Here is a 24,083-nt window from a genome sequence, read left to right as displayed (position 1 = left end):
CACAAGTCATTGGCATCTAGTTCACTGAATGTTCTCAAATGGAATGTGTTTCATAATCTAAATACCGAGTAAGCAGGCACTAGCACTGCAGAAATTTCCCGCGAGCTTCCTTGGGGCTGTTTCATCACAATGCTGTCCAACTACATTCTGTATCTTTTTCCCTATGGTAAGTGGTCTGCTTAGATTGTTTTTACCTCCACTGGAGTTAATTTTGATAAACAGTATTTTTCTGCACAATTGTCTATTTTCTCCAGGCTTTCAAACTGATTTACATAGAATTATACAAATTAGTCTCATTATTTGAAAGGGCTTTTTTTTAAATAGCCATTATCTCCCCTAATCCTTACAAACTACAGGCACTGCACATAGTTTTCTTGATGTTCCATCAAGATCCAAATTATAAATCCTCACGTGTGTATGTGTAATGGTGCTGTTGAGTAGATGTTTTTCTGTATGTCTAGCGAGCTGTGTATCTAACCACCTACCTCTTTACCTTGCTCTCTGGGTATCTTCGTCTATTTCACAGTCGTGGAAGAGCATTAGCCTCAGGCTAAGGATGTGACACCGTCTTACAGCGGTGAGAGAGAAGCCAAGAGAATCATGGCAGCACTGGTCCTGCCTTTGACGGGCTGCTGCAATCACCCCGGGAAGCACCTGCCTCCAGAATTTTCGGTAAATGAGAGATGAGTCTGTTTTTCTGGGCCACTCCAAGTCGACATTCGGTTACTGGCAGCTAAACACATTCCTGAGACAGAGAATAAGACAGGCAAACCCAGAAAACTTAGGTGATCATAGTAGATGAATGCGTAAACACAGGGCAATCACAGTAGAGGTGCCAAATCACTCGGCTCCAAAATAGGGAGCAAAGTGGGGAGCAGTTACTCAAATTAAGTGCTTATTGCAATGGCCTTTTAGTGTAACCATTGTTAAATGACTAATATATGTGAATTATTCACAGTGTTTGAGATGTAATCTCTCCTTTTTTATTGTTGGACAGTGGGGTGCAGATTGGCTAAGTCTGGTGCAGATAATTAAGGCACATATTCGTAGGATTTGGAAGTGACCGCAGGAGACAGCCCTTATCAAGGGCCTGTGACAGTTTTTGGCACCTGGTAGATGCTCCATAAATGCTCATTCTAATGTTTTAATAACTGATACTAATCGAAAACACTGTTGGCTACCTGTACTTGGATGCCTGGCTCCTCCTCATCTTTATGCTTACATAAGAATAGTTACCTCTTCCAAGAGGCCCTCCTGGTTATTCTGTCTGAAGTGGAATCTCTCCCCCAATTGCTCCCGTTCCCTGTTGCCCCCAACTTGTCTAAGAGCTCAGAGACCTTGTCACCATCTGTATTTCTTTTGAGGATTTATTTGGTAAGCGTGTCCCCCCCCCAATAGAGTATAAACCCCATGAAAGCAGACGTCCCAGTGGCTGCCATAGGTCCTGTATTCTCTCTATAGTCATTGAATAACAGAATGACCAGAAGTGTCCAAAAAAGCCACATGCATTATGGCCAAAGACATATGGCCATTGGACATAGAAGGGGCATTTCTTCTGCTACAGTTTTGCTCACATTTAAATAAAAGGGAAGGTGGGTAAAAGTTTTGCCCAATCCAGGCCCTCCTCTTATTAGGCCTCATCAGGGGGCTTAGTGGTTTATTATTATTATTATTGTTATTATTATTATTTCTTTAAAAGGTCAGCGAATAGTTATTTATAATAACTGGCCTATGCACTTTACAAAGTGTGGCACAAATTGTTACATTTAGAATAATGTTGTTTTGTATTCAAATAGAGATAAAATTCAACTAAAAAAATGAAAACTAATGTCTTCTTGTAATCAAAGATTTAGATGTAATTCTCCATAGTTTTTTGGCTTTCTGAAGACCCTAGAGTTTAGATTTTAGAGTGAGTGGCCCAGTGAGAGTGTGGTTTGGCGCCAGGTCAAAGGGCAAATGGAAAGGAAAATGTTCAGAGAGGAGGGAGGGACTGTGAAGAAGTGAAGGGACCCTCAGACACAAAGGAGTGACTGGAGGTGGCCCCGCAGCTACCCTGGGAACTGGGGGGAAGGCCAGAGCCCCTCCCCCTTCTGCCCCGTCCCCACCACCCCATCATCACCGCCACGTGTGGGACCCCAGAAGGCCCCGCAGGATTTCCCTTCGGGGTCACAGGTCATGGATGACAGGCACCCTGGAAAAAACACCAGGACACCATCTCATCTCTTTCTCCTGTGTCTTCCTCACCCGCCGTCTGTGTTGCTGCAGTGAAGCACTGGCTGCGCCTGCCCCAGTTGGAAGGCCGTTTTCCCAGCTCACCACCAGCCTTGTCTCTTGGGCAAACAACCTTGGCCTCCCTAGGCGTCCATTTACTCTTTGGCCAGATGGCGGTAACAGCCGAACCTATCTCACTGGGCAGACTGGCACATAGTAGGTGACTTTTACTCTTTCTAGAAGTTCTCAAAGTATAGACCAGCCAGGGGGAGAAGCTCTGGGGTATCATTCTCTTGGTATAACTGCTCTGTGGCCTTGAAATTTTTCTAATTTTGGCGGATATGTGGCTAGTGCTGTGGCTACCTTCTGTGGACTACTCGGAGAAGGTTCCGGAAGTTCTATGTAACTGGCGTGCAGGTGGTCACCTGCAAAGAGGGACTATGGGACTATGGGACTAGCATTGAACCTATTTTCTGCTAACATAGCCTTTCCTTAGATGGGTGTTGGTGTTGTCGGCTGGCCTGGTGGTTATACTTCACAGCCGGTCCCAGGTTCTAATTAGTTGTGTTTTTTTGGAGTACTTCGTGGGATTATGGGATTTTATGGGCTGGTCTCCTGGCTATATTTGCATAGTAAGAAATTGTGTAGATTATATGTTAATTTAGGCTGGTTTTTAAAAAATATTTTATTTTTAATTTTTTTTGAGAGAGAAAGGGAAACATTAATTTGTTGTTCCACTTAATATGCATTTATCAGTTGATTCTTGTATGTGCCCTGACCGGGATCGAACCTGCAACCTTGGAGTATCCCCACGGCGCTGTAACTAACTGAGCTACCCGGCCAGAGCTGAGGGGGGCTTTTGAGGGTTGTTTTGTAGCCTAGTCCACAGAGCAAGCACACACTTTTTATGTGGACTGAATATTATGTAGGGAGGTTTATGGAGATGGTGTTTTGGGGACGTTTTCTGCCCTCCCGGCTCATTTTTCTGATTCATTTGTCTAGGATTCATGTGATTTGGAAAACAGGAAGTGGAATTTTGGCCTGAATTACAGAATCAACTTGGTTAACGGCCTATTGGGCCTGGTTCAGAAGGTGCAAAGGTTGACGCTGGAGGCAGGCTGGTGTCTCCCGCCCCCTGCCCACCCACCTGGAGAAGCCACACTACAGGTAGGCGCATCCTTAAAGGGCGACCCTGAAGACAAAGGGCTAGAGACCCCAGTGGACCTCAAGTCCAAGCGGCAACCCGCCATGGTTTCCCCGGGGAGGCGCAGGTTTTCCTTGTATTTCATTTATGATGCAGGTTCCACATTTCCAATGTATTTTTTTTAATTGCTTGTTCATGTGTTTTGCCCATTTTTGTGACGGGTTTGCTTATTCTTCTTGCTAATGAGGGAAACTAACCCTCTGGGACAGATTTTTATCCAGTCCCCACCCCCATTCGTATTTTATGTGATTTATAGTTTGTGTGGCCCGCCCCTCACCGCCCCCCCCTTCTCTCCTCCATGGCTTTTGGATCTTACATCACGCTTAAAGATTTATACTATGTAAGATTTTAATCATAAAAATGGCCAGTTTTAAAGTACCTTTTTGTATGTAAACATGATTGACTGATGTATGAAGTAAGGGAGGGCTTCAGCTTAAAGTTTTCCCCAAATGGCTAGCCAGTTATTCTAATTTTCTATTTATGTGGTAGTTCTTGCTACCACGGCCCATTTTGGGGAGATTCTGGGGACACGGACACCCTGGGTGTGAGTCGAGAGGACCTTCGGATAGGGCACCAAGGGCCACAGTATAGAATTCTCCAAGGGCCTAATGGTTCCCCCCCTGGGCATTGTTTGGGAGGAGGATGGGGGTGGGGGTTTTGTATTGGCTGCAAATTGTCTCCAGGAACCCAAGGGTTAGGTCAAGAAAGGGGCAAGATTTGTACACCCATTTATAGGCGTGGGCCTTGTTCTCCTCCACGTGGGGCCTCCCAACTTTGAGGCCATTGACACCGCGACCCAGGGCAGGTGCGCGCAACCCACCGCAAATAACGCAACGGAGTCGCAGCTGCTCACATTTAATTTTTTATTGATTTTTAATGCTGCACAAGACAATATTTATTTCATTTAACTCATTTAATGATTTGTTTGCTGCTGCTATTTCAATTAAAGAGAGAGGGAACCATTGTGGCCTTTTATATCTGAAGGCCGCCTTAAGCTTTCTAAATTTAGAATATTTAAGCAAGCGGAAAGGGAGGGGGGTTTGCAAAATCACTCAGGGGGGGAGGGAAGGCTGCGTTGTCAATCATGCCCTATGGTGGGTGATTAACTGCGTGTACATTTCATTGTTAAATGCGCTTAAGGCTTTAACTAACTCGGGGTTCCCTTCTCACAGCAGCTCATACTGACGGAGGTGCATGCGCTGGATGATGTCGCGGCAGTCGTTGAACACACGGCGGATGTTCTCGGTGTCCACGGCGCAGGTGAAGTGCGGGTAGCAGTAGTGGCGCCCGTCCCCGCTCGCGGTGCTGATTCTCTGCGGGGTGAACACGCAAGGCGGTGAGCGCCCCCTCGCCGGAAAGCCCTCCCCGCCAGGACCCTCCGCCAGCCACCGACGTTACTTGCAACGAATCCCAGCGAAGGGGCCCAGAAGCTCAAGTCCAAGGGGGGGGGGCTACCCATGAAAAAGAACCGAAGGGCTGATGGTTTAGTCCCCACGGGAGGGAGCACCTCGACCTCCGTCCCGGAGAGAACCAAAGACGGTCTCTACTCACCAGAAACTCATCGCGGATGAAGTACTTGGCCCGGGTCACGCGTGGGTCCTCTCCGGGCTCGGGAGTAGCTATGGAGAAGAGAAATATTTTGTCACTTAGTTAACCAGCGTAGTTGCGTGGTGGCCACCCCTTAACCTCTCGGGTCTCTCCACGTGCAAATGGCGGACAACAGAAAGGAGCCGCAGTGGCCACCAGGTCACACGCACCATCCTCAGGAGTAGTGTAGCGAGCGAACTCCGGAAAGTAGTCCTCGATCTTCGATTTCCCAGCGAGGACTTTCTCGGCCAGCAGGTCTTGCTTGTTGAGGAACAGAATCACGGAGATGGTGCGCAGCCATCTGACGGAGAGGGGGGCGGAGTTGGAGCCCAGCGAGAACCCACCCCGCAGCCGAGACCTGCCTGCAGCCCCAGGCGCCCCGCCCTGCACCCCACAGGCCGCTGGGATGGACCCCTGAGGGCTGCCACGCCCACCTGTTGTTCCAGATGCTCTTGAAGAGGTTCAGAGCCTCCTGCAGGCGGTTGGTCTGGTTGTCCTCACGAATGACCATGTTGTAGCTGCTGCTGGCCACCACGAAGATGATGGCGGTCACGTCTACGGCACAGGACAGGACAGGGATGTGTGTTGGAGGCCACAACGGACCCTCCCAACCAAGAAAGCAACGCGTCCCCGCCCAGGAGAGGCCCGCGGCGCCCATACCATTGAAGCACTGGATCCACTTGCGGCGTTCGTCGCGCTGGCCGCCCACGTCGAACATGCTGCAGGAGAGGACACCGGTCACTGCGCAGGGCCGACCCTGTTGCCCCATCCGAGGGCCAGAGGGGACAGGGCCATCTACTTACTGGAAGTTGACTTTGTCCACCTGGAACTTGGTCTCAAAGATTCCAGAAGTCAGGACACGGCAGCGAAGCAGGTCCTAGAACAAAGTCAAGGTCAGCAAGTCTCGCCCAAACCAACCGAAATGTTAAAACCCACCCATCTAGAGCCAAAGTCCTGGCGAGCTTGTCCAGGGGACTCTAAACCCTGACTGCGCACCTGGTCGCTGGGGACGTAGTCCGCCTGCTTGATGACATCGATCTTGTCCAGGAAGCTGGGAGAGAAGACAGACAGACACGCGTGCGCTCAGCCCCGCCCCTCCCGGCCAAGTCCTGCCGTGGGCCCCACCTGTGCCGGACTCTGGGGTCTTTGGGCTCGGGTTCCCCGCCAAGGGACCAACGGAAGCGTGGTGTCTGTGCTCCTCAGAGGGACAGCCCTTCCTTCTCCCTTTTAAAAACCTTACTCATCACGGAGAACAAGAGGAGGCCACGCATGGGCCCCGCCTGCGCGACCACACTGCACAGGAAACGTGCACAGCGCTCCCTTCCGGCCCGTGCGGCCCACGGACCAGGAGAGTCCAGATGTGAAATCTGGAGCGTGAAGACACCTCGGGGCCACGCGGGCGGGGTCTGGGGGCGCCCCTGGAGGACACGGGGGCCGTGGGTGGAGAGGGGCCCGCCTCCCTCCCTACGGCTGAGCTCGTTGCTTTTGTGTTGCTCCACTCAAAACACTACCAGGAAAAGTAACTTCTGAAAGACTAGACTAATGTAACTGATATGAAAAGTTGATGTTAAACCCGCGGTGGGGGTGGGAAGTGCTTTAAAATGGGTTCATCAGAAAAGAAAACCCCGGAGGGAAAAAGTCTCCTGAAAGAAGTTCTGTGAGTTTTTTTTCCCCTTCCTCTTCACCAGGCGAGAGTCGGCCCGGCTGGGAGGGCACGCCAACTTGCCCAATCAGTCTTACATTACAGCGCCAGGCCAGAAATAGCTCCCCAGCCGCCCTGGCCGCCAGCGCGTTGCCATGGCAACAGAACCACAGTTCTATAAATAGCTCATCAGTACCAAATCTTGTGAGAGAGACAGCTGGAGCCGGGCCAGCCAAACCCCAGTTCAACAAATAAAAATAGGCAGCTTAAGACACGGGCAAGGCACCAGTATCTAAACTTTAACGTGAAGGCGCTGAAGGCGGAGGCGGGCTGGGCAGGGCCCACGCAGGCCCACGCAGGCCCCGGGATCCTGGGGCCAGGGGTGCCATTTTACAAGTTGTCAGCTAAGTTCTCTCTCTCCCTGAGTTTCTTCAAAGTTGCCATACACTGTGGGCATGGTGCCACTTTCAGACAAAGTTGCAGTAGTGATTTAACGTTGCATTAAAAAATAAAGAAAACAAAGCGAAAAGAACACCCTGGCCAGCGTGCCTCAAGGGCGGGGCCTCGCCCTCCCCGAGGGCACCGCGGGCCTGACCCTCTACCTGTCCTGCTCTCTTGGATCCAGCACAGAGCGGACAATTCCAGGATTTCCATCTGTTTTGCGTTACTATAATTAGCACTTCCAGCTCTCAGCTGAAACTTTTCAGAAAATCAGGACTTGGTGGAAGAAGGGGTGGGGGTGGGGGTCCCGGGGACTGGCTGGGATGGGCCTGTTTTTCTGGCCCCGGTGGAAACGCTCACGTCTGCCGGCCAATTAAGCCCTGAGCAGCGATAGCAAAGCCTTTATCAGCTACCGGGGCGGGGGAGGGAGGCATCTTTTTGTCAGGTTTTCCTTGGTTTTAAGTGACAGCAGTGAGCTATTTCTACATTATCCAAAGTGTGCGCGCCGCCCCGCCTCCCTAATTAATCATGACTATCATCTTCTTGCTTTAGTAATTGCCAATTTGGCTACCAGGCACTAATTGTTTGTATAAAATAACATCCCCGCACTGGCAAGTGCAACGAGGGTTTTGAGCAAGGTTGACTCAGAGGGGCCGCCTAACTAACTGCAGGTGGGACAGGAGTCGGGGCGCGTGTGCGGCGCGCACCGACCGGGCAGCCACTTACTACTGGGCGCAGTCGATCAGCTGGTACTCGTTGGAGCGCTCGTAGCAGGCGCGCACCCCCTCGTCCTCCCACAGAGCCTTGGCGTGCTCGTAGAACTCCTGCGGGCGGGCGGGGCGAGAAAGGGCGTCAGGGCGGGGTCCCGCCCGCAGGTGGGCCCAGGTGCGCGGGGAGCGCCGGGCGGGGCCTGAGCCCGTGTGCCGCGGCCAGCCAGAGGGGCTCTGGGGGCCCCCAGTTAACGGGACATGAGGGTTCGTGTGCCGTATTTAACACACTGTCGTGTCACTAGATGAATACGAGGGGCAATTACAGGGGCCAGAACTCATGACTTTTTCCTCGGGTGGCAGAATTTTGCTCGTCCATCATGTGCCGAGCCATGCCTATTAGTTGGGGTTTTGTTTGTGAACAGTAAGGAACGCGCTTGCCTTCCTAGGGGTGCCATCCCTGAGGTGTGCGCTGCCGGACACAGGTGTGGCGCTCACACAGGTGTGGCTGCGATGTGGTGTGCCGGCTACCCTGGTGTGTGTGTGTGTGTGTGTGTGCGCTTGATACCCACACCGGGGCTCAGCTTACGGGAGGGAAATCAAAGTCAGGCACGTTCATCACGCTCAGAATGTAGTCCACGCGGAACTGGTTCTCGGGGTTGGCCAGCTCCACGGGGGGCACCAGGCTGCTCATGGCGGCCACGATGGTCTGAAACAGATTCAGCGGGGGTCAGAGGCGGCTCCGCCCCATGGGGCGGGGGGGGAGGTGCAGAACCAGAACCAACCCAGGCACCTACTTCAATGGCCTCCTTCAGGTTGTTTTTGATGTCCTGCACCTTGGTGGCCTTCTCACTACAGTGGGAGCGAAGAGGAGAAAAGTCATATTGCGTCCCGTGGACGGACAGGGTTGCTTTAGTCACGCTACTCCAACTAAGCATAGTATTCTGTTCTCAAAGGAGCAAGTGGTGGGCTCAGCTGGGGGGGACTGAAGGCTCCATAACCCAGGCAGTTCAAAGGACCACCGCTGGGCTCTGCCCCCGGGACCCCGGCGCGGGGCCGACTGGCAAATTGGCATCCGGACTGAGGCTGCTATACTGTACCAGAAGTTGGGCCCTGACCTGTCACCCTCAGTGGTGGTCCCGTGGGCTCTCGGCCCCCACTGCACTCCACTCCCCAGAGGTCATCAGCCTCTCTGGTGGGGGGAGGGGGTGTCACTGTGGGCAGGGGAAAGGGTCCCACTCGGGGCTTTCTGGGCCAGTGGGTTAGTGGGCTGAGCGGAGGTGCTGTGTTAGTTGGGTGGCGGGCTGTCATGGCGGGTTATTTATGTTTGTTTACTTATTTGAACAGCCACTGTCACTGCAGCCATGACTGGCGGCTCCAGCTGCCCCTGTCAGTGCACAGGGACCCTTATAGGGGCACAGGAATGAGACTCTGCACCCAAGACTTGATCTCTGACTTCTGTACCGAGGGGGGCACTCTCTGAGTAGAGGTCAGAGGTCCTGTTGCTGTAAAGTTTTGACTTTGAGTTGGATCTAGAGAATGGCCTGTGTGGAATGGGTTAGGGTTAGGGTTAGGGTTAGGGTTAGGGTTAGGCCCAGTAAAGGCCACACCCTCGGGCTCCTGACCCCGCCCCCAGGATGTCTGCACCCCATTATGTCCACTGAAATACTGCATGTCTTTCCAAAGCTGTCCTTCATTTGAGAACAGTTTTGATGGTGTGCCAGAGATGCCTCAGTTTGGGTTTTTAGGGATAAGGGACCCCTGGCCTGGGACACAAACCTTGGCCACACCCACTGCCCCCCTCCGCCTGGGACTTTTTGCAGAGGCTGCTTATGCAGTGAAAGGGCACCTACTATGTACCAGGCCCTGGGATGTGATTGAGAAGGAAACGGAAGCCCAGGGAGAACGTGGGAATCACAACCAGAGGGACAGAGTTGATCTTCCTCTCGTCATTTTTAAAAAGACCCTCTGGACATTCCCCAGTTTAGAAGCATCCACCCGGAGTCAGTGACCCCTCCCAAGAGGACAGATGATCAATAGAGGAAACGTGCGTGGGGGTGCAGAGGGTGAGGGTGTTAAGAGCAGCCACAGCCTGAGTGTTAGTGGGGGTGGGGAGGGGCCCTGGTGCCCGCCTGCCCACAGCCCCGACCCCCAAGAACCCGGTCTTTCCCATTTCCAATCTCCAATGAGAGCCCTCCCTGGGGTTTCATGAGATCAAGGCCTGTGTGTGTGAGGAGTGGGCCCTCCCCTCCTGAATGGGCCCCAGGCACCCTTGCCAGGTGCAGCCTCTTCCTGTTACACTGGCCTTGGAGACCCTGCTCCTTCACGGGGGGGTGGGGGGGGCTGCTCTCAGCAGCTGGGGGCAGGGCAGATGGGCCTTGGTATCCCCTTGTGGCCCTATTAAGTGAGACTGCTGCACCCTGGGGACTCCAGGAGCAGATGGGGCAGCAAGGGGTGGGGGCAACAGGGGGAGGGACCACCTAGCTGCTCTGCCGCTGGACCCGGACCCCTCTGGGTCGGTGCAAACTCGCGGCTCCGCCCAGTGATCGGGACAGACTTCCAGTCTGGGGACTGCAGCCCAGCATCAGTTCTGCGCATGTCAGCATTTTAAAAGCACGCGCACCTGACGGGCCCTGATGCTCACCTAGGGATTCAAACTCACTGGAGACCCCACAGGACAAGTCCACTCCCACTCACTAAAAACAGGCTCCATTTCCAGGGAGCGGAGAGCCCAGAACTTTCCTCTGGCTTCAGGGCCCCGCAGTAATTAAAACAAGCTGCAGCTGGGGGGGAAAGGATCTCCACAAACCAGGCTGCTCCATTCAGCCTGACTTTTGGGTCTAAGTAGTAGTATGGTAATTGGAAACGCTCCCGTCTTAAATGCGGATATTTTGAGAACGTGTTCAGTATTCATCTACGTATGTGAGTAGGTGTGGGAGTGTATCAAGTATAAAACCGCTAAAACAGGAAATCCGAAATCTAATTCGGGTGTGTAATACTCCCAACACGAAACCCTGCCGTTGGAGCGATCGCTGTGTATTGGAGATGGGGGTATCACCCCGGGGGCTGGGGGGGGGGGGTGCTTCTCTCATCCCCACTACCGCCCAGTGAACCCAGCGCTGGCTGTCAAGTTCAGGGCGAAGTTCCTCAGGGGTCAGGCCCAAATGTGTACCAATGGCTAGAATTCTAATGGACCAAGAAAGCTGGGGCTCAAGTACTTCCAGGGCATTGGAGTCCCGCCCCGCCCCCTTTATGTATAAAGGAGCAGAACTTGGTCGAATCCCAAAACCCCGCCCCCCAAAGTGGTTGGGGGTTTATCATTCAGTTGGCCGCCTTCGAGGTTTTATGGGGAAAGACAGACAAAAGAAGAAAGACAGAAAGACAGACAGGGACTGCTGAGACATGCAGAGAAGTTTATTAATCACACGTGTTAATACTTGGATTTACTGTGTAAGTTAGAAGAGCAGGCAGGTTAGTAGGTCAAGGGTGAGTGCAGCGTCTAGTGCACGTGGGCTGCTGGGTAAGGGCTTGCCACTCTGTCTCGATGCCAACTTTTGGTACAGTACGCGGGCCATCAGTCACTTGCTAGGTAGATGCCTACTTGGGGGTGTTACACTATATTTTGGACAATTAAGTATTCTATTTCATTTTTTTTTGTTTGAGTTTTGTGGGTTTTTTTGCTTTTTTTGGTATTTTTTTTCTTTTTTCACTTATCTCTAAAGGTTAGATAGTAGGGCCCCTCCCCCCTCCCCCTCACAGAATAGTATTCTTATTGGTAGTTCGGCATGCAAAGGGTGGGTGGTGGGCATAGCCGGGGAGGAGAGGAACGGGAAGCCACCATCTAGGAATTAAATGCTCTAAAAGAAACAGATGAACAAACACGTGTCAGTTACTTGGCCCCGCCCCAGGTCTCCTTTGCCCCGCCCCTCCCTGGCCTCGGAGGCTAGTCCTCCGCGGTGCCCAGGCCCGGGGGATGGCCCTGCATGGTCTCATGAGAAACGGCTGCCCCACGGCAGCATGCTGAATGCGCAGGCGCAGCATGAGCGGCCCCCTGGCATGCATGCGTGCGTGCGTGCGTGTTGGCGCGTGATGGGTGGTGGGGATGCGGGAGTGAAGAAAAACAATTAACTCGATAATGAATGGAAAAAAAAAAAAGGTGGATGCCATCACCCATTTCCTGAACACTAGCTAGCTACAGCGCTGTGCCCTCGAGTTAATTTGATAACTTTTAAAAGACCAGAAGCTTCTTGAGGTCATCCGGGAAGAATGAAGAATGACCTGCCTCCACCCAAGGTGCTGCGCACTTGCCGCCCCCCCCCCCCCGCCAATTTATGGGTGGCAGGGCACCACGGATTTCAGTAGAGGAAAACTTTTTCCAGAAGTTTGAAATCTTAAAATCAGGAGCACTCATTGGGTGGATGGAATTTAGTTGATAGTTTTAAAAACAAGGAGCAGATTCAAATAGAGAGCTGGGGGGGGGGGCCTGCACGGGGCAGGAACCATAAGGAAAAACAGCAATTCTCAAAATCCTAAACTGATTGTCTAACGCTGAGAGCTATAACTCCCCCCCAGCTGCATCTAATTATACTCTAAGGCTGGCCCCCCAAAAAGTTTTACACGCGTGTGCTGTGAGATGTTACGGAACTGTTTATGCGCCCCTCGCACCGTGTACCAAGATGGATGATGGCCCCTAAATGATTTTTTTCCCGGGGCTCTGCCCTCCGTTTCCCAGTGTGATCTTCATGTCTGTCTGTCTGTTTAAAAAGTTTTTCTGGTTTTGAATGTGCCTACCCTTCGCTGTTGCTCCTGGCAGCCTGCGGGTCCTCTTCGCCGCCCCTTTTAAAGAGAGATTGAAAGCTCACCTAATCTGCAAGGCACGGCAATGTCACCAAATCCCCGCCCAACCTCTCTGCATTCCTAGCAAAGGGCCGCTGTCCACCATCCCGTGAACTCTGAGGTCGCCCTCCCGGCTCACTTGGAACGTCTCCTGGGGCTGTGGGCCTCGGAGGGGAGAATTCCACACCTTGGCTGCAGTGTTAACAGAGCCCTCTGGAGACGCCCGGTCGGGGACAGAAGGGACTGATAATTATTTTCTTGGGCTTTCACTAAATGTGCGTGCATCAGGGAGGCGAGGCAGTGCTTTGTCTCTCAATTCTTTTGAGACCACGGCAGCCCCGAGGAAGACTCCCTGCGGCCCCTGGTCCCCGGCGCGGGCTCCAAGCACAGCGTGGCTCGGACTCGGGCCTCCCTTCCTGCAGCCTGGGGAACTGTATAAAATGTTTTTATTGATACGTAATTGTTCCCCACCAATTCTCGCCATTTAAAACCATGTCTGAACTCGGAAAACCAAACGAACAAAAAAACTACCTCTCAGAACCCAGTCTTCACACACGGTGGGCACCCCCCTACCCTCGGAGGTCGGAAGGGCGACGTGGCTACGCTGCCTGGCTTGTCATCGATCAGCTGATTAGCTCAGCCGGGTTAATAGCGATGTTTGTGGCACTCAACGGAAGGGAGAGAGTTAGCTACGCGTTAGGAGAATCCGAATCTGACCTCTGTCTCTGAAGGTCAGATTAGAATTCCGAGTCACTCTACACAGGTCACCAGCGGGTGGCTAAGGCAAGTGGGAGAGCTCAGCCCGGCACTGAAGCAGCGCGCGTTTGCGGGAGGAGGGAAGGACCCCACCCCTTTTCGGGGCCCATTTCCTCGGCCCGGAGGACTTTCCTCGGGAACTCCTAGCCACGGGGGAAACCATTTCTGCCGCCCTACCACAGTGAGAAAGAAAAAAGGCGGCTTATGGGACATGGTAGGGACACGGTCTCCAGACTCACACTAAGGAGTCCCTGCATGTCACTTTCCCAGGCTAAATATAACATCCTTGGAGGATACCTAAGGCTTCCTCTACAAAGCAGGCAAACTTGGAACCTCGCTTCCTCTTTTTGAAAAGGAAAAATCGAAAAGAGAACTTCTGCTTTCAATGCCTGGTCTGCGTTACAGCCTGGCTGGCTCAGGGAGGGGAATCCTTTCTCTAAAAATTAAAACAAGGAGGGCAACCGGCAGAGCAATGAAACTCTAAAGTCGGTCATGGCACAGGCCCCCCACCCCCGGGGCTCGAACAAAAGTAAACAGGGGCCCTGCACCCTCTAAAAAATGCTGGCCAAATCCAGTTTCAACCAAAATATTTATCTAGAGGGGCCACGGCCAAATTAGTTTTGCTTCATTGGCACTGTGAAGAAGTGGTCCGTCAAGTTGCCGGGGTGGGGGACTGATGCCAGAGGCTTCTCCTTAGGTGACAAGTTGGTGCAGTGAGAAGTCTGTTTCAGGTTTTTGTTTACTGACTGACGACCACCTCTGATGGCAGGACCCTCCTGAGGGCCGCGTGGGGAACTAAGAATTTAAGAATCACTGATGACCGAAGGCGACTTTTTAATGGGCAGCACAGGGGTTAGGGGTGTGTGTACGCCAGGGCGCACTGACCACGCACCAGGAGTCGGCCGTAAGATCAGTACCACGGCCCATCCTCCCGATTCCCCGGTTAAAGCCTCAAAGGCACCCTAAAGTGCCCATTTGCATGACGTCAACCTTTTCTTAGCCGTCCCCCCATTATTTGGTCTAAGAAAATCTAGAATTTTCCATAAAGGGCTGCCTTCAGTCAGCTGTTTAATCTCTGAAAGGTGAAAAACCCCACTTTTTGTTTCCCTGGTGCTGGGGGGGGGGGGGCAGTAAGGACTTTTTTTTTTATGTCTGTTTCTGGTTTTTTGGGGGGGGAATGACTGAATCAACTACACCACCTTGACTCGGTCTCCCCGAGACTAAACAGGGTGTGACCGAGAGCTCCCTTTCCACCGGGGCCCAGGCTGAGGAAGGGGGGTGCGCACTGGACGACCAGTTAGAAATGGCAAACCAGTGCCCCTCCGGGGATTCTCTTTTGGGGGGTCCACTGCTGTCACATCAGGAAAACAAAGACCAGGCATGTCTCTGGGGTCTGGTGGGCTCTTTTCACCTTTATCCTCACGGTCCCATTGTCCTACCCCAAGATGTCTGGAAGGGCATTTCAAAGGCAAAAGAGCCCCTCAGCCTGGCCGGCGGAAGCACCTAACTCCCAGCCTTTCCCCACCGCAAGGTCCCCTCTCTGTCCCTTCAGGCAAGATGACTGATTTCTAAACTGGGAAACGATCATTTACCTACAATATGAGTTCCAAAGGTGGGGGACGAGGAATTATTGATAAGGGCTGCCTCTTCCAACTTTGTTTTGTGTGAGAACATTATTGAAACACTGTTTCCCTAATAGTTTAAAACATCCTGCTTTGGTGCATTGCGCTGAAATCTGCTGTGGGGGGGGGAACCCCTCTCTGCAGCGGTCAGTGTCGCCTGACTAAGGGGGTGGCACCTACCCGTGTCGGTCATGCTGAGGACCCGCTGCACCCAAGTCTGCAGCAGACCCGTCCCGGGGCCAGTCAGGCTCTGTTCTCCTGGGACAGGGCAGTTTTTTCGTTTTTGTTTGTTTTATGCAAGGCTGGGGCTTTACTATTCTTGCTATTGTTATTTGTTGCTACACCAGGTACTAAAAGGGGGGGGGGAATCCCTAAAGAGCTCTCCCTGGATTTTCTAAGATGCAGGCTGAAAACTTACGTGAAAACTGGTTGCCCAGTCCCCCGAGCTACCTGAACTCCCTAAGGTCAGGGTCGTGTGCTCCTGTCCCTGGCCTGTCCCGGCTTTGACACTTACTCTCCATTAAACCCATTAACATGCAGGATCCTCATTTGCTTCACAATGGTGCTTTTACCAGACTCTCCTGCACCTAGAAAATGAAAGCAAGTCTCAGGTTATGACGGGCCATTTCACACACTTTGGGCAGCGAGAGGACGGCTGTATCCTCCACAGAGGCCACGGCAACAGGAACGAACAGACAAACAAACAAACACGCAAACAAAGTAACAGACTTGCAATTTTGCTTGACATTTCGACGCTTCAAAAATGAAATAAATGTCCAACTCTGTACCCCTGCAGTATTTGACCATCAGAATAACAAGAATTAAAGGTTTTGCTGTTTTGGGGGTGCTTTTTTCCCCCGGTCGTTTTAAAGTTTGCAGAGTGGGAGAGCAAGCGCAGGTGGAGGGGGGAGAAGGAATGACGCAATGTCAAATTTTGGGGGGTGGCGATAACTGTGAAACTGGGTCCCTGGAACCTGCAGACTCCCTGCCAAGCCGTGAACCCCAGCACGTGCATGTACAGAGCCACCTGATTCACGGTTTGCCAGGTGTGTTCAGCCACACGCCCCGGACCCAGGACCAGCGCCCACATACTGCAGACTGCAGAGTGGCTGTCGCAGTCTCCCCGGCGCCGGCCCGCTGCGGCGGTTTTCCAGGCCGGCTGCTCTCCCCTTGGGGCCACTGGAAAACCAGCCCCTCAAGCCACAACATGGCGCTGTACCCCAACTGTCCACCCTTCTTTTCCCGAAAACTCTGTCGTCCCAAGCACACAATCTCCCTGGATTCAAAACTCATGTGTGTGTGGGGGGAAGACCACCCATTTCACGTTCTTCTGGACAAACACCTCCTAATATCAGATATAGTGCTTGCGAACAACCACGTAAGCCTGCAGCAAACTGTAGGAAGAGTGAGAGGACCAGACTTTAATCACAAGAAAAAACATTCCTGGAAACCACGGAGTTTGCAAAGATTTCAAGCCCTTCCTGACTTTTAAAGTAAGAAGGGGCACATACCTTCATTTTAAAATACCCCACATTTGTAAAAATTACTGAAAAACCACATTTCCAAGCTGGAAGGAAGACTGCTAGTTTTCCTTTTTTTTTTTTTTTGGTAAATGCACTATCCCACAAATTGTCGTCTGCCCCACATTTTGCCCCCCCATGAGCCTGTTTTATAACCCCCCCTTTTCACGTTTGTTTTACTTCCCAGAGCACAGCATTCCTCCTTCCCTGCCCGTCATGAGGCTGTAAGCAGCACCTGTAAAAGTTAAAATCTGCTTCCACAGGAACGTTCATTTCAAAGCAAACACTCCATCTCAATGAGCCTAACTCATCGATTAAAATATTAAAGGCACTGGTAGGAGATTCCATGAGGAGAAAACAGAATCATTATCAGGACCCCCACTAGTCTCATTTCAGAGGTGTCAGGGTGCAGAGCCCCTCTTTTACCGGCTCACACGGACCTGTGCCTCAGTTTCCCACCTCCGTGAAACTGGAGAATTGGGCTGCGAAATGGCTGCGGGCCCTTTGTGGTGCAGTAATTCACCCAATTCTCCTGTCCTTAAGATAGATTAACTATCTTAAAACAGGGCTTGGGGCATCATTGTTACGTCTTTTTCGGGGGGGGGCGTTATTTGGTGAGAATCGCCATTTAAAACGTGCCGAATGCGTTGCTCTGGCTTTGGCTGCACACACCTGTACCAAAGACTAAATTGTGGGGAAATGTAGCCGGAGGCCAGGACACCTGGGGAAGGTGACCCAGAGCAAGGCCGGGTGTGGCCGAAGTATTCAGCAGACTTTGTAATCCCCACACACAGGTGTGGGAAATTTAAGGCCCTGCCAGCCAGCACCCCACGGGTCTTAAATTAGTATCTAGCTAACAAGATACCATTCCTAGGAAAAGATTCTAGACTTTTCCAGGCTTGTGCTTGGAAATCAAAATTGTTTGCATATTATTCACAGAGTGTAATCCTACCTTTAGAAGTTTGAGATAAGATCACAACATATGTATCATTTAATTATCGAAACTGCAAATGCGTAAACACCAAAGAGGCTTATTTTCACTTAATTAGTAATTTTCACCTTTACAGAAATTTGGACCTAGGAGAACAAAGACATGACCCATCCAAAAAAATGCAAACCAAACACCACCACGAAGAAAAGCCAGCCTTTACGTTTTATTCTTCATAATTAGGCTGTTTTGTTGAAGTGTGACCATGGACTAGGTGCTAACCTAGCAAATTCACCAATTAACTCAGTTGGCCAAATCACTAAGGAAGTGAAAACTTCCACACTAATTAGCGCTGTGTGATTCTTCTGGTCATTTCAACTGTGTCTTTTAGGCTTTTGTTTTATTTTATTCCCCCCCCCCCCAACAGGGCAGCACTTTAAAGGAGAGGTCATCTCCTTATAGTTCACACCCCCCCACCCCCGCCTTTTTTTGGCTAGAGTAAAAACCGCAATCAAGAGAAAACCCAGAACCAAATGCCACTCAACAAACAACTAATTAACGTCTTTTCATCTCCTTCCACCTGGAATAAAAGTCTTCTCCCCCCCCCTGAAAAGGACAAAAAAAACACGCCATTTCCAGATCAAGAAGCCATTTACAGACCAATGTCATTTTCCAGTTCTGATTTGTGAATATCCCCCCCCCCCTTTTCACAAAGCACTCTCAATGTGGCCAACTAACAGGAAAATGTGTGTGTTAATGGTTTATGGGGGGCGCTGCTGCGGGGGGGGGGCAGTTGCTACAATTAATTCTCTTCTTTGCTTTTCAAAAAGCCTGCATGTCTGGAAGGGGAAAAAAAGGTCATACTGTAAAAATGACGTGTCATTTGGCTTCACTGGGCACTCAGCGTACTAACTCCATTTTTTTTTTTTTTTTGGTCTTATTTTATTTGATTCTCCTTCCTTTCCACGGCCGGCCCGGCCCGGGACACGTCTGCTCCGCGCGCACAGTCTGTCCAGCCGAAACGCACCAAGTCGCGCCCAGCGGCCGCGCGCGCCCTGCTCCCCACCCCCCACTCCGGCGCCACGACTTGCCCGCGCCCCCTCCCCCTTGCTGCACCACCTTTACCACTCCGATCCCTTCCGAGGGGCTGATGTCACCCGTCCCCCACTCCTCGGCCACTTCCCCCGCCAAAGTCTCCCCTTGGCGAGGCCCCCTAAGCCACCGCGGCGCCCCCCCCCCGCCCTGGCCCCTCTTTCTTTCCCTCTCCGAACAAATCACACACCCCACGGAGGCGGGTCCCCCTCCCTCTGCCCGCCACCCCATTTCCTGTCCCCGAAACCCTCTTTTTGTCGCAGTCTCCGGAGCCCGGTGGGGCTCCCCTTCCCCCTCCCCAACAAGCACCCAAGACCCTGGCGTTGTGTAGGCCTCGCGGAAAAAGAGAGCAAGAAAAAGAGCGAGGGAGGCGGGCGAAAGAGAGGGGGAGAGCGCCAGCCGGGGAAGGGGACCCCGCGCCCGCGTCGCCGCGGCCCCCCACCCCTTTTTGAGCCCCTGCCCAGCCGAATCTGCGCCCCAGGGTCCCCCTTCCGGCCTCGCCCCCCAGAGACAGAGCCCGAGAGCGGGCAGCGGGCTCGGGAGCGCGCGCCCGGGGCGGGGGGCGGGCTCGGCGCGCGCGGCCTGCGGGCGCCCCTCCGGGCCGCCAGGCCGGGCCGGGGCCGGCGCCCCCCGCCCCGCCCTTACCCAGCAGCAGCAGGCGGTGCGTGGCCCGGTAGACCTGCTTGTCCTTCTGCAGCTGCTTCTCGATCTTTTTGTTGGCCTCGCGCTGCGCCTTCTCCTCGTTGCGCTGGTCCTCGGTCTTACTGTTTCCGAGACAGCCCATGGCGGCGGCGACGGGCGCGGGGCGCGGCCGGGCTGCGGCGGCGGCGGGCGGGCGGGCGCGGGCGGCCTCACGCGGGCCGGGAGGGCCGGGGCAGCGCCGGGCGGGCGGGCCGGGCGCGGGCTCGGCTCCTCGGGGAGGAGCGCGGGGCGGACTGCGGGCCGCACGGGGCGGGAGGTGGCGGTAGGACGAGGGAGCGCGCTGCCCGCCCCTTGAGCCGGAGCCGAAGGGGCTGATGGCCGCGCGGGGCCGAGGCAGACCGGAGCAGGAGCTGCGGGCGCTGCTGCCGCGCTGCCGCCGCCGCCGCTCTTATTGCCTCGGCCCGGGCCCGCCGCCCCTACCCAAAAGGGCCCCGGCGGGCGGGGGGGAGCGGGGGGAGGAGGAGGCGGCGGCGGCGAGGGGGGTGGAAGGAGGAGGAGGAGGGATGAGGAGCGGCCGCGGCGGCGGGGAGGGCGGGAGCTGGCGGAGGGAGGCGCCCCCCGGGTGCCCGGGAAGGGGGGTCCCTCCGCCCGCACCCGGCCCGGAACGGGACAGGGACAGGCCAGGGCGCCGCCCCCTCGCCCCCCTGGCTCGGGCCCCAGCCCGGCCGGCTGCGGGGGGAGAGGGGGCGGCTCCGAGCCAGGGACGACCCCTCGCGCGACGCCAACGCTCCACCCCCCGGGCCGCGTCGCCCAGCGGCCCCCGAGGCCGCCGCCCCCCCTCCCGCGGGCGCCACCGAGGGGCTGGGGTGGGCGGAAGGGGAGGGAGCGCAAGCCCGAGCCCGGACTTCGGAAAATTTTCGAAGAGAAGAGCGAGTCACAGAGAGAGCCAGAGAGCGGGGAGTGTGGAAACAGCGAGGCAAGCAGGAACCACAGGACAGAGCAACCGAAAAGGAAAATGTGTCCACACACACACACGAACACCGAATAAAACTCCACACTGCACATGGATGGTGGGGTCTGGTGGCGGGGGTGGGGGGCAAGGGGGGCGCGCTAGATGAGCCTCTCATCGCGCCCCCGGCGCCGGGCCCCCTGGCCCGAACCAAAGGCCCCTGTGGCCCCGGAGCGCCCACGGCCTCTTCGCCTGGTGCGGCCGCCCCAGTAAGAGAAGAAAGCGCAGCCCAGGAACAGGCGGCAGCAGCAGGTCGCCCCGAACACGAAGCCGCAGCCGCGGCCCTGCTCCGTGGGCTTCTGTAGCAGGAAGTTGAGCACCCAGGAGGGGCTGCGCACGGAGAACACCAGGAACACCACCAGGGGCAGGTGGGCGCTCAGCGCGCCAGCCTTCCGCGGCCCAGGCCGCCACACGACGCCCCCCACGCGGGGCGCGATGTAATAGGCGTCGTCCTCGTCGCCCGAGTCCGATTCCCACGCGGCCCAGGCCCTACTCGTGCCCCCGACGCCTGCGCCCTCGCCGTCCCCGGCGGCGGCCTCCTCGGCGCCCTCGTCTGCGTCGCCGGCGCCCTCGGGGCCGCGGGCCGCCTCCTGAGCCGCCTCCTGAGCTTCGGACCCTTTCTTCTTCTTCTTCTTCTTCTGCATCTTCTCTAACTTCTTCCTCTCCTTCTCCTTCTTCTTCTCCTCCTTCCGCCTCTGCTCCAGCAGCTTCTTCTCGAGCTTTCTCTGCTCCTTCTCGGTCAGGAACTTCTCGTGGGGTGCCCCGTGCGGCAGGTTCTTGGGGTTCTTCGTGGTCTTCTGGGGATCCCCACTCTTCAGCGGTGCCGGTGGCTCTCTGGCCTCGGCCAGCGCTGCAGCCGCCGCCGCAGCTTCGGCAGCCACCTCGGCTGCCGCCGCCGCCGCCTTCTTCTCGCTGTCCAGCGCCCTGGCTTTGATCTTCATGGCCATCTTCAGCATGGTTGCTCGGCCACCTCGGGGTGCCCGGCTCCCGCCTGGCCCGGGCACCCTGCTTGCCCCTGGCCTCGGCCTTTCCGAACCCCGTGCGCCCCGTGTCGGGGGTCTCCGCTGCAATGCCCGAAACGCTGTACCGGGGCCGCGGAGCGCGGCTGCCCGGCTTTGGGCTGCTGGGAGGGCTGCCTAAGAGTTTGCGCCAAAAAGGATGAGCAAACGAAAAATGGGTGAGAACACACTAAAAAGCACCCAACAACAGCGAAAAACCAAAAAGCACCAAGAAATGTCAAACAACTCAAAAAAGAAAAGTGCAGAGGCGCGATGGCACGAGTTTTCTGTTACCCTCAGGCGCTCCTTGGCTTGGCTCTTGGGCACGCCAATGGAGAGGAGAAAAGAGAAAAGAGAGAATTGGGGGGTGCCCGGGAGGCACGGGGCAGGGCGGCAGCGCCGGAGCGCCCCTGCCCTGTCCCGGTCCCGGTGGCCCTTGCCCGCGCCGGGCCGCTCGCACTTCGCGGGAAGCCACGGGGCACCCGGACTTACATGTGAGTGAGGTGCACTCACACGCAAGGCAGTGCCTGCCAGCCGCCCGCCGCCGCCCCACGCCGGGACAGGGGTTCGCTCCAGCCGCGGTGCCGCAGCCCCAAGCCGGAGAGCCGGCAAGCCAGCGAGCTCCGCGTGGGGCCAGCCACCTGACGCAGCCCGCTCCGCGGTGCCGACGCGACTGAGTGTCCCAGCTGAAGACCAGCGCTCCTAACCAGCCCGATGACGCCCCAGCCTCTTCAGAGGACGGACCCACAGCGGCGGCCCCTATAAAGCGAAGGGGAAGCCGAAAATCCGGCCCGCCAAGGACGCGCCCAAATGGGCCGCCGCGCCACCCGGGGGTGCGGGCCGGTGTGGGGACGTCGCGGAAGTGGGCAGGGAGCGCAGGGGGCACAGCAGGGGAGGGCGAGGGGGCGCCCAAGTTGGTGGGCGCCGGACCCCGCCTCCCAGACCTGCCTCCCAATTTTCGGTGAGTGGTGTAGCCCTGGGCGGCGTGCAAAGTGTGCGACGGCGGCGCTCACCCCTGCGGCGCGCCTCCTCACCTCCGGCTCCCGGGCAGCGCACGCGGGCCGGGCCCACCCCGCCCTCCCGGCGGCGCGCGCCCGCGGAGGTGGGTGTCGCGGAACCTCACTACTCGCGACGCCCAGACGGAGTTTCAGATCTGAGAAGTGCTGCGTGAGCGCAAAACTAGCACTGCTGGAAGAAGCAAGCAGTAGGCAGCGTGCCGGCGACGCGCGGGGCGAGCGGAGCTGCCGAAGCTGCGGAGTCAGTGCACCCGGCGTCTTCCCAGGCGGGAGAGGTGGTGGACCGGGCAGTCCCGCTTCTCCGAGGCCCGGCCTGGGCCCGTGGGCGAGCTCTGGAACAGAGGGAAAAGTAGTTTATTGGACAGGAATTGGTTTGCAGGTTGTTTAAAAAACTCTCAACTACCCGCGCCCCGCTCTTGCCCTGACACTGGCCTGTGGTGGAGAGCCCTGAGCTAAGAGGAGCGGCATGGAGCTTTCAGCTGCTGGGCCGCTGCGCACTTTTCCTGAGACCCTAGTTGAGTCACTCGCTGCCACTCCGGTGTCTGCTTAGGTACAGTTCACTCGTTCAGTCAGTGCTTAGTCCGCGGGCTGCCTTGTGCCCAGGTGAGCTGGGGCCCCAGGTGAGCAGGTTGAGACATGGTGGCTGCCTCTGTTGCCCCACAGGCCTACCTGCCAATAAACTCAGACAAAGTGATGCTGAACTCTCCCATCTTGAAACTTTTTTGACTTCTAAACAGTCAGTAAACTTTTGAATGTTTGGGGCTGGGGGAAGAAGGGAAGCTGAACCGTAGACGGAAACGCACTGACCAGTCCTCGGGCCCTGGGGTGGGTATGGTGCTCCCAGAGGCCTGAGAACAAGTTGCCGTGACCAGCTTCAGGCTTTCTTGGGAAATATGAAGATTTCCAAACAGCTTCGCACCCGAGGGTGGGGAAAAGGCGCACCCTGAGGACCTCACATGCTATTGTTTTGGGCTTCAGGTGTACCTCTACACTTGTGTACAAGGCCTCTTTCTTTCTGGGTCTGCATGGACGACGGAACAATTCAAAATGCCCAAAGAACACTCGAGATTGCGACCAGGAAGCCGGAGCTGCCGGCGGACCGGGACCTGCAGCTGCTGCCCTGCCCCCGGCCGCCTCCAGCCGTCCCAGCTGGCTGCGTCCAAACCCGAGCGGGGCTTTGCTGCGCACTTTGGAGTCGGGCTCTCTCCCTTTCAAATGCAGGCCTCTTTTGGGAAAAGAAGCCCAAAGGCAGGACGGTCCTAGGTGATAAGGTGATGCTCTGCACATAAACAGCAGCAGAGGAAAGACCGAGCCCAGGCCCCCAAATGAGCTGGGACGCCGAACCCCAGTAGGGCCAGGGTGACATGACTCACAACCACCCATCAGCTAGCAAACTACTTGCAGACAAGGTCTAAGTTTTATATGTTTATACATTAAATAAAACCTCGGTTGAATTTCATTAATTGATTGTCTTTTAAAAAATGGGGGAGACTTAGAAGGAGGAGGAAGAGACCAGAAATTTTTGGTAGGCACCCTTTGTTCAAAAGCATCTTTCTTCCTGCTTCTCCTGTGTCAAAGCACGAACACACATTGTATTTAAGAGGAGGAAGGTAAACAGTAACCAGCGCAGCCCTGAGATCGCTGCCAGCGGCTACACATTATCACTACAATGTAATCGACAACCTCCCATTATCACTACAATGTAATCGACAACCTCCCCGCTTGCAAATCCCTGAGCTGGGGTCCCGGCTCCCCTTTTGGAGAAATATCTGTCACACCATAACTTTGGAGGGAGTGAATCTGTCCCATGTCACATACTGGCACGTATTCCAGACAAAGGAGTCAGGAGGGGGCTATTGTCCTAGAAACACA

The 24,083-nt window shown here is 55.1% G+C and overlaps 1 protein-coding gene and 2 long non-coding RNA genes across 6 annotated transcripts; 2 read left to right on the top strand and 1 right to left on the bottom strand.

Moving 5' to 3' along the window:
• Positions 1 to 542: 542 nt before the first annotated feature.
• Positions 543 to 3,372, top strand: LOC119055316 (uncharacterized). The gene is made up of 3 exons (XR_005083682.2): positions 543 to 672; positions 2,266 to 2,427; positions 3,214 to 3,372. It is a non-coding gene; the product is annotated as an uncharacterized LOC119055316 (long non-coding RNA).
• Positions 3,373 to 4,264: 892 nt separating this feature from the next.
• LOC119055313 (guanine nucleotide-binding protein G(s) subunit alpha) lies at positions 4,265 to 21,839 on the bottom strand. Of its 4 annotated transcripts, none has more exons than XM_037153507.2 (13): positions 21,688 to 21,839; positions 15,521 to 15,593; positions 12,584 to 12,628; positions 8,590 to 8,644; positions 8,382 to 8,501; positions 7,812 to 7,909; positions 5,999 to 6,053; positions 5,806 to 5,879; positions 5,663 to 5,721; positions 5,437 to 5,557; positions 5,173 to 5,303; positions 4,967 to 5,034; positions 4,265 to 4,728 (listed from the first exon to the last, which is right to left on the bottom strand). In XM_037153507.2, exons 2-13 carry the CDS (start codon positions 15,553 to 15,555, stop codon positions 4,582 to 4,584), a joined length of 1,008 nt encoding a protein of 335 aa, XP_037009402.1. In that variant the 5' UTR covers positions 15,556 to 15,593; positions 21,688 to 21,839; the 3' UTR covers positions 4,265 to 4,581. The 4 variants fall into 4 exon arrangements, with proteins under 4 accessions (XP_037009402.1, XP_053527105.1, XP_037009401.1 ...); XM_053671130.1 differs by lacking the exon at positions 21,688 to 21,839 and adding an exon at positions 19,192 to 19,427; XM_037153506.2 differs by lacking the exon at positions 12,584 to 12,628 and having other exon boundaries at positions 21,688 to 21,765.
• A 906-nt stretch (positions 21,840 to 22,745) lies between these two features.
• On the top strand, positions 22,746 to 23,670 carry LOC128628291 (uncharacterized). Its single transcript, XR_008392629.1, has 2 exons — positions 22,746 to 22,814; positions 23,190 to 23,670. It is a non-coding gene; the product is annotated as an uncharacterized LOC128628291 (long non-coding RNA).
• The last annotated feature ends 413 nt before the right edge of the window (positions 23,671 to 24,083 follow it).

The sequence above is a fragment of the Artibeus jamaicensis genome, unplaced genomic scaffold (assembly GCF_021234435.1).
Source record: "Artibeus jamaicensis isolate MK-2021 breed Jamaican fruit bat unplaced genomic scaffold, CSHL_Jam_final contig_685, whole genome shotgun sequence".
In the NCBI taxonomy this organism is placed as follows: domain Eukaryota; kingdom Metazoa; phylum Chordata; class Mammalia; order Chiroptera; family Phyllostomidae; genus Artibeus; species Artibeus jamaicensis.
Note: the sequence above shows the minus strand (reverse complement) of the source record. Positions and strands in the feature narration are given on the sequence as shown.